General features: G+C 34.3%; 2 protein-coding genes across 2 annotated transcripts; both read right to left on the bottom strand.

The window, feature by feature from the left end:
* Positions 1–392: 392 nt before the first annotated feature.
* On the bottom strand, positions 393–6,899 carry LOC144449556 (cytochrome P450 10-like). Its single transcript, XM_078140105.1, has 7 exons — positions 6,805–6,899; positions 6,294–6,495; positions 5,377–5,548; positions 4,635–4,801; positions 2,586–2,664; positions 1,746–1,949; positions 393–1,164 (listed from the first exon to the last, which is right to left on the bottom strand). The coding sequence occupies exons 1-7, from the start codon at positions 6,875–6,877 to the stop codon at positions 1,054–1,056; spliced, it is 1,008 nt and encodes a 335-aa protein (XP_077996231.1). The 5' UTR covers positions 6,878–6,899; the 3' UTR covers positions 393–1,053.
* Positions 6,900–7,789: 890 nt separating this feature from the next.
* Positions 7,790–9,618, bottom strand: LOC144449783 (putative cytochrome P450 CYP44). The gene is made up of 3 exons (XM_078140358.1): positions 9,387–9,618; positions 8,557–8,782; positions 7,790–7,808 (listed from the first exon to the last, which is right to left on the bottom strand). Exons 1-3 carry the CDS (start codon positions 9,616–9,618, stop codon positions 7,790–7,792), a joined length of 477 nt encoding a protein of 158 aa, XP_077996484.1.
* Positions 9,619–9,956: the final 338 nt, after the last annotated feature.

Genomic DNA, 9,956 nt, shown 5'->3' with positions numbered 1-9,956 from the left:
TAATGAATTGCAAAATATTTACATACTGAAATGCAACATTTGCATATATATCAAATTTTCCAATCATAACATTTCTTGAAAGAAAAATAGCCAACTCAAATGTAGGATAGAATAAACATCCATTGTAATATGATATAAAGTAATATTCCTTATTCATTGACACAAATTCAAATATTCATATTGTTTGCATAAATTTTGACACTTCAATTCCCATTGTTTTCCTTAAATGAAATCGTGTTCGTTAATCAGCTTGTATGACTATCATTATAAAATTATTTTGACATTGAACTGATATAATTTACATATCAGGTGATCGTTGTAAATTTACTTTTGATATTGTGTTTGCTGTAAAATTTTTTTTCAAATACAAATATACAGATCTAAACAACAAACATTTGAGTATTTGTAATAAAAGTGAAGTCAGTCAGTCAGTCAGTCAGTCAGTCAGTCAGTGCGTGCGTGAGTGCGTGTATGGTTGTACCAAACATTTCACTTGCCCTGTTATGTAGTGTGTACTGTACAGTGTTATTATAATTGTATGACGTCTATATTTTTGCTATTGTAAATGTTGTCTTTCGAATGTGCATCCATTTTTGCAACTTTTTCGAATCAGGTCGAAAACAATGATACTAAAACTTCCCAAAGATATGCAAGTTATTGGAACACATCAAATAACTAAACTACAGTGTTGTGATGAAGGACTGGTCTGATTCATTAGTAAAATACAAATTGGTGGCTGTATCCAATGTTATGCCGGTAGATAGCAGTGTCACTTGTCCATCATCCAGCAAAATCACAAGTCATCCTTTAAATAGTCTTCCATATAAAATAAATATGAATACCTTCGTCCTTTAGCTACTAGTATTGTTACAAAGAGTATTTGCACAAATTCTAAATTCATATGTATAGCTATATTTACAATCAGCAACTATATTGACCGAGTTGTTTAAGCTTTGACTGAATTGATCCATTCCCTCGCTTAGGGTTAGGGATTTTAAGACAGCAATTTAGATTAAATGTGCATTTTTGAGCCTGTGTTCAACGGCAATGGACTCATTTTCGATTCATGAAGGTGAAACTTGCGGGTCTGCCTGGTGCTTGTGTAAGTCTTGTCACCATATTCATTTCACCATAGTGCCATTCGATTCGGAAGTTTTGAACCAACTGTGAAAAGAAACGATTTAAAGAATTGACATCTTGTATTTGAACGGATTTATATTTCTTCCTTCACCCCCACAAACATGTACTTATAATTATGGGCGGTGTGTCGAATGTGCATCTCGAATTTGTACCACTTCGCATAAAATTTCAAATACATGATGTCAAACTATTATCATAAAGCATGTATTTTAATCGTCAAACCTTCAAACCTACAAGCATTCAGCCATTCACCAGATTTGACCTGCGCAGTAAAAAGACCCGCCCCAACCTTGAAAAAGTGTAAATAACACACGCTGAATTCAAATTGTTGGTATCATATTCAAGTCGATGCATGCCTTCTATGTATCAATCATTGTTTTCCTTAGTTATGCCTCGGATACATATACCATTCAATCGTTTGCATTTTATTTAGTTTATTGCATACAGGTTTGTGTTATGTCAATAGCAAATGCTTGAGACGTAGAACCCATGTATCTTTAATATGCAGCAAAGCTATTTATAAAAACAAAGTCAAAACAAAACAAAGAAAAAAAACAATGAATAATAATGTATATTGGTCATAATTATATGCACAGGCAACTTACCCTAGTTATCACGACTTGTAATGATTGCTCAGCCAGACGTTTGCCCATACACATTCTAGGTCCGAAACCAAAAGGCAATACTACATAAGGATGAATATCTTCCCGTCTCTTGTCACTCCTTATCCATCTTTCTGGAATGAACTTTTCTGGCTCTGAAACATACTCTGGCAACCAACCAGCTATACTCTGTGTTCTAACTGTAGTCTGTCAATATCAAAGGGAAAAAGAGTCCAATAAAATCTCGGTTTGTGATTTGAATTACAAGATTAGTTTTTTTAACCTTCTGTAGGGAGGAGGTAATGACATAGTTTTGTCTGTCTATCTCAGTGTGTGCGTGCGTAGTTTTGTCTGTCTATCTCAGTGTGTGCGTGCATAGTTTTGTCTGTCTATCTCAGTGTGTGCGTGCATAGTTTTGTCTGTCTATCTCAGTGTGTGCGTGCGAGTGTGTGTGTTTGCGTGTGCGCATGCGCAAACAAGATAAATATAACTTACTACTGTAAGTACTGTATTGATTCTAACGGAGCTGGGTGCACACGAGAATCGCAAGAAGTGATTCGGTTTTGATGAACATCGCACAAATTTCAATATTAATGGTTCATTTGCATAAATAAAGCTTTATGTATTAATTAGGTAACTTTTGATAATTACTTCCTCCACATGGTTAGTTCAAAGGTTGATCTCAATAAGGTTTACGGTAAAGGTAACACCTTCATGATCACGAAGCGATATATATATATATGTAATTCCTTAATCACATTTAGATATATTTCCTTTAAATTATTACAAAACGTTCAACCTCTCAAGCATTGTACAAGTAATGCAATAGGAAAATAGACTTACTCCCGCTGGAACCTGGTATCCACTTAAAATCATATCGGTAGTCGTTGTACGCGAATTTGCACTAGCGACCGGAAATACCCTTGAATAGAAAGTATATGATGAAAGCGTTAATATACATGATTTTAAACGCACGATTTTGTTATTTTCCCCATGTATTTCAAAGTTTGTGAGAAATCTGGGTGAATTAAGAAGGAACATTGAATGGCTTGAACAAGTGTATAAAGGGGTTGTCAATCTTACGGTAGTAATATAGATAAGACCTAAAAAAAGTTATTTGGTTCCGGGTAACCGACCTCTAGTTTTTCACTGCCTATCCTAAACTACTTTTTAAATTTTATGTATTGGAGAAAAAAGTAATAAAATCGCGAAAATTGTGAAGTCTCGCGAGAAATAGTTGATACGGGAACTGACATCAACTTAAAAGACAATATAAAACTGTTCTTCCAATCTGTAATGGCTGTACATCTGATGGGAAGAAACCAATAACACAGTGACTATGTGGAAAACAACGGAAAACATAACTACCTGAACTTGACACCCACAAATGAAGGAAAAAAAATTACCTACCCCAACTATTCTAAAATTGAGTGTAATGGGAACAACACAGTTTATTTAGGCCTTAGAAATTTATTTTGGGGTTTAAATTAAATAAAACAATTAGTTTCTACTCAGAAGACATGATTGTTGTGATTAAAGTTAATTGTGTTTAGTAAAGCCCTATTTGTTTATAAATCACTTCTTTTACAATAACAAGTTGTTGTTATTTGCATATTCTTTAAATATTTTTGGGCAGAGAAACAAGGATTTGGTTCATATTTTTTCACAAGGTGTTACAAGTAGAAAATATAGTTAAAATGCTAATTATAATTCAAATCAATATAAATTTCATATAGCCATATGGCCTTCATAAAATAAAATAAAATAAAATAAAATAAAATATACGATATGTTACGTATGATGACTGTTACTAAGTTTGTGCAGTTGTAACAGTTACGGTCATCTTAATTCTATCCCTAGCCCTAAGGCTGGGGTCAGAATTTACGGCAGAGGGGCCTGTGGAGAAATTGTGGGGGCCATGAAAACAATTGACAGTTGGGGCTGCCAAAATTCTGAAAGGGGGCACCGAAATGTTTTGCTCATGATTTGCACCTCAGGAGCAGTGGTTTACTGAGTACTAAACTAAGAAAAATTGTCGCGGCTTCTTTGCAATACCTTCTAAAACCTAGATTCGGTGATGAGTTGGTGACAGCCATGCGAATATATTTGTGTACGCCTTCCAGTGTTTGTCTGTATCTCTCTTTCTGGAAGGGGGCTACGAAATGTATAGCGGGTACCATGACATTTCTTTGAGAGCGCAAACGGGGGGGGGGGAGCAGGGTTGATAAAATATTTTTGATCAAAATAATTTCTCCCCAGTCGCCTCAGATCCTGCCGTAAAGCCCAACCCATGATATATTGGTAATCTCGATACTCCAAACATGTTGCAGTATTTGAAAATATGATTCCCTGTTTAATTACACAGTACATACTACAAGATTATGGAACGTAGCAGTTCGATACTAATAGATTGTTTGAAATGATCGACACCATGTTTTTGAAAATTAATGAAAACGATATTTACTCGATGACACTATCATTTGAAGCCTATTTATGCACTATTTGCTCCTCAAAAAAGTCGAAAACAAAACTTTAGTACTGTTTGGTAGCGCAGTTTCTTACAGACAACACCAGGCAACGGACTGGTATTTTTTTCTTATCTACAGAGAGTACTGAGTCTAATTTGATTTTGTATAGTAGTACCCTCTCGTCTGATTGGCTACAGTAACCTGTGGACATGTCTACCATTCCCTCTTTGTTCGCTGTTTAGTGACAACATTTCAGGTTGATAACATCTGAGTTCTGGTGATTGGCACCAATCCCTTGGGAGGCTACTAGTAATAGGGAAAAATATATAAAATGTTGATCACATTGTCCTTCCCAAATAACAAAACATTTGAAGATTATGAGACTAAAAATCTCCCACGGGACTGGTATCAGTCTATATAGTACCTGGATGTTTCCTTAATGCATCCCTTGAGGTATACCATTTTATCCAATTCATTAGATGTTATAGCGCCCTCACTACCTATAACGTTGATGATTTCATCATATAGCTTAGCTTGTTTGTCTTGATTCGTTGCCAAAGTGTACAGGTTGAAGACAAGTGCATTACCTGTCTGTAAAGATACGTAAACATGACGTGGATTAAATTTAGAGACGTTATTTTCAATTATAACGCATTCACCATTTATCCTGCCACAAATCTGCGAAATTGCTCTAGATATTCAAATTTTGTCTATTTCCTCTTCAAACCAGATGTAAACTCAAAGTGTTCTCATGGTTTAGTTTCTCACATCTTGACTTGTCAATGAATTATATAGTCCGTGCCACCACTAGCTCTATACTGTAATAGTATAATCCGTGTCACCTATGCCTGGGAAGATCAGTTTCTCAATACTACATAGACTTTTAGATCTAACTGAATTACACCATGTACATTTTGACAAACACGTTGGAGTGTATTTACAAGCCACAGCGCGAATACACTATTTGTAAATCGAAATGTAGTCTGTTGTCTATTCAATTGCTAAAGCTATTATCTTACACTATTGTCCTCAGCTTTCAAATATGAGAGAGAGACAGAGACAGAGAGAGAGAGATGCTTCGTGACAAAATGATTTGTACCTAATATAATAAAGGTTGAAATAAGCCTGACCCTTTCTTTAATTTTGAATTCCTTTGTTTGACTCACCGTGTCGATAGCACCCAACATCATGTCTCCAGGCACTGCGACCATTTCTTGATATGTTAAGTCTTCCCTCCCCAATAAAGATTCCAAAAAATTGGCCTCCCCAGCTATTTCTTTCTTTTCTGACAACTCTTGCATGCGAGCAATGCTAAGGTCAATATACTTTTTCGATGTCCTGGTGTGAGGAGAAGATATAACAAATGTCGTCAACTTTGTGTTAAAGATACACACTAGGCTAATGTCGTGATGTGGTTGACACCATATATTTTCATGAAACGTTTTTGAAACTCTTTTGCTAGATATAATTGACTAACTCATTGCACACCTGCATAGTATTGAATCATCTGGGGGTAAACACATTTATGTAGCTGTACACATAATTCGGTAAATAAATTCAATGAAATTGATTTTTAGATTCGCACCCAAACATCAACCCCCAATTAAACCACGATTTCAACCTATTACTGCATAACTTTTGTTAAAATCAGCCTCTAATTAACATGTACAACGTCTTAGTATTGGTATCTTAACAATTCTTAGTCTATATATTGTCGACTGTCTGATTAAAACAATGATATTAAGGTTACAGCTAGTGCAGCTTTTAATAAGATCTTTTGTCAAGCCAGACCATATGATTTAGAAATGCTAGTACAGTATAAACCTAAACTCTAGACTTAGTTTGGACTACATCCTGTATGTTGAGAGTCGTCCAAATCAACTACAAAATTTTAGGCCAGTAAAATATTTGTTGGGCCACAAATAAAATGTAGCAAAGTCAGTAAGATTTCATTGAGCAAGAGGAAGATTTATTGCTACTCGCATCATCAGAGACATGTTACAAATGCTTTTAATCATATTTTGCCTCAAAGAAATACATGTTTAGGAATGTTTTGAATAAAAATAACTATTCAACTACGAACCTGTAGAATACCTCTTCATAATGCAAAAACTTTTTCCATTCCAGCGTATTAAAAAGTTTGTAGAAGGGTACACCGAGTAACAATTTGTTCAAGGTTCTGAAGAAATCGCCAGCCGCTTGAAACACCTCTTTGGCCTCGTAGTTTGATTCTATATCACTGTACAGGCAGCCTAAGCGTTCATCAAATACAACCTTGAAAATAGCTACAGGAGAAGAAGAAAACATATATAAACTGTATGATAATTATATTTATATTTATAATTTGTAGCTTGTATCTTAAGATATAGTATAATACTATATACTAATTAATAATATAATCATTATTGACATTGGTTAATTATGCAAGTGACTCATTAATATTCATATATATATATGAATATATATATATATATATATATATATATATATATATATATATATATATATATATATATATATATATATATATATATAATATCAGCCGTTAACATTCGATAAGAGAGGAACGATTCACTGGAAACCATTATACTTACATTCTAAGGACCACTTGTAAATTTCGCTTTGAAAATTTGGGATCTCGCCATCTTCTTGTTTAATTTGTTTCATTAAAGATATGAAATCACCAACAACGATATCCACGTCTGGTACATATTGGGCAATTAATTTGGGTTTCATAATGTAAGCCTGTACTCCTCTTCTTACACGACGCCATTCTGAACCTTGCCTGAGGAGAAGTTTAAGAAGAGAAGTATACAAATCGTAGCTCTTTATAAAAACCACTGTTTAAATAGTAAAGGAATGGAGGAAAAGCAACATTAGCTGACCTTAGCTTTCATACCATACCATTGCTCCAAAAATATCATCGATATTTTCATGCATACATACCTCAGTATACATACCTACAGACACACAGACACGCACGTGCGCTCACACACACACACACACACACACACACACACACACACACACACACACACACATACACGAGCTAAACATAGAGATAGTTCATAATTGTAAGTATTTAGGAACTGAATTTCAGCCAAATGGTAAGTTTGACCTAGCAAAAGAATCTTTTTACAATAACGCAACAAAGGCATTTTATTATATTACGAAAATAATTACTTCATTATATTAACATTAGAATTTTTTATCACATCATTAGACCTGTATTAACATATGGATGGGAAATTTAGGGAATAGAGAAATACAGTGACAGGACTCTGGAAAAGAGTCTGCACTAAAAGCGAAAACAGTCTTGTACATGAGGCTGTAATGTATAACACAAATAATAAAACAACTTGAGCAACCAATATCGAGAAGATAAGTGGGATTAAAAACCTCAAGAACTTTTGGAATAATAATTCTCCACAAACTTTACATAAATTAATAGATAAATGCGACTAAGAATATATATTGAAGTGGAAACAAGAAGTGAGAGCAGATAGGCCTTCTAACAGCGGGAACAATAAGCTGTGCACATGTTGTAAATTTAAAACTGAATTTAAAATGGAAAAATATTTACAAGATATTAAAATTCCTGAATATAGAAAATTTATATGTAAATTAAGAATAAGTAATCATAATCTCATGATTGAGAAAGGAAGACATTTAAAAATGAAACTTGAAGATAGAATATGTAGAAAATGTCAAATGAATGTAATAGAAGATGAAATGCATTATGTTATGATCTGCCCTTACTACCAACAGACAGAAACAATTTATACAACACACTAACTATACTAAACCCAAACTTCGAAAGTATCGCAGAAAGTAGAAAATTTAATATTATTATGAATAACTGTGCCACTGCACTACAGCTGGCAAAACATTACATCCCTCTCCACTACATAAAATGTAATGTATATTGACATATTGAACTTTTTTAAAACTCTTTTTGTATTTTATTTTATTACTTTCAGCTGTAAGTTATGTGACTTTCTGTTGTTTGTTTGTAAAATGAAGTTTAATTATGTATTTATTTAACTGTACGTATGTTTCTTTGTTCTGCAAATGTTCTTTTTTAAAGAAAGAATTCGTCAATGAATATGAATATGAATATACATACATACATACATACATACATACATACATACATACATACACAACATACATACATACATACATACATACATACATACATACATACATACATTCATACATACATACATACATACATACATACATACATACATTCATACATACATACATACATACATACATACATACATACATACATACTCATTTAAAACACATTCAGTATGTACACGATGACAAAAATTACTTACATGTTGCCTAGACCAGGAGGGCATTTGCGCACTTCACGAGCCCTCTCCCATGGTTTAAATGCTTCTCTTATCGGATATACACCTTCATTTTTATACAGAGTCTGTGCATCATTAGGATCAACTATATTAACTGCTATACTACCCATGAAATTTTCAACCCATATCTTTCCGTATTCTCTATACCTGTCAAGAGACGCTTCCATAATTTTTTCTAGGGTATATGGACCTGTAATACGGTTATAAACAGTTAAATATAGTAAATATAGTAAACATATATGTGTGTGTGTGTGTGTGTGTGTGTGTGTGTGTGTGTGTGTGTGTGTGCGTGTGTGTGTGTGAAAGCACAAACTTATCTGGATGGCCTCGGTAAAACTAAACTCAAATGATTTCCGAAACTGACTAACTTTCGCCCTGCTGACAGTGCTTCGTCAGGTCAGTAAGTAGTATACACTTGTTGCCTGGCTATGTGGGCACTTTATGTATGTATGTGTGTATGTATGTATGTATGTATGTATGTATGTATGTATGTATGTATGTATGTATGTATGTATGTATATTACCCGAGGGCTGTTATGCAGCAACTATTTCGCGAGGCTGAAAGCCAAGAGAAACAGTTGCTACATAACAGCCCGAAGGACTACTAGTGCCCGAACAAGGCCAGGGAATAAGTGCATGAAATGGTCAAATCGTTATATGACACACAAAGGTGTGTGTGATATAGTTGACTTTTGAAGATCAAGTCTCGGGGGAGGGGGGGGGGGCTTCTTAAGTAATAATGTTGATTTATTACTCGGAAATTCTAAAGAGTGTTAGGTAAAATGATGTCTCACCTACTGGAGTATAGTCTAGAAGTGATCCGAAGACAGGCCACATTTTAGGGCGTGGAATGTCCTTGAATGGTCGTGGTATTCTCTTTGTGTCTGCATCTTCCTTCGTGTTGATGACTTGGGACTGCAAACTGGATACATTCCGTTCCGTTCGGAAATATCTTTGGCATCTACGACCTAATACTTGGAACAGACTTTTTCCTGAACCGTGTATCCGATGCGCTGTTAGTTCCATAAATATTCTTATATGGAAAACGCCAATGAAAAAAATTAAGGCATTTCGATACATATACATGCTTGATGGGAGTATAAATCCATAAATAAATAAATAAATAAATAAATAAATAAATAAATAAATAAATAAATAAATAAATAAATAAATAAATAAATAAATACGGAACATTTCACATTTGAAACCCCCGTCCCGTCCTGGATATTTTTAAATTTCAAGGACTAAAAGAATGCTTACTGGTGCTATTTTAACATATAAAATTCTGAGTAGCTCCACCCCCTTTCACTCTCCAATTTTTGGGTAACTCCCCCCTTTCACTCCCCAGTTTTTGAGTGACCCCC

The sequence above is a fragment of the Glandiceps talaboti genome, chromosome 18, assembly GCF_964340395.1.
Source record: "Glandiceps talaboti chromosome 18, keGlaTala1.1, whole genome shotgun sequence".
Lineage (NCBI taxonomy): Eukaryota > Metazoa > Hemichordata > Enteropneusta > Spengelidae > Glandiceps > Glandiceps talaboti.
The sequence above is the reverse complement of the archived record's forward strand: the minus strand, read 5'-3'. Positions and strand labels throughout refer to the sequence as shown.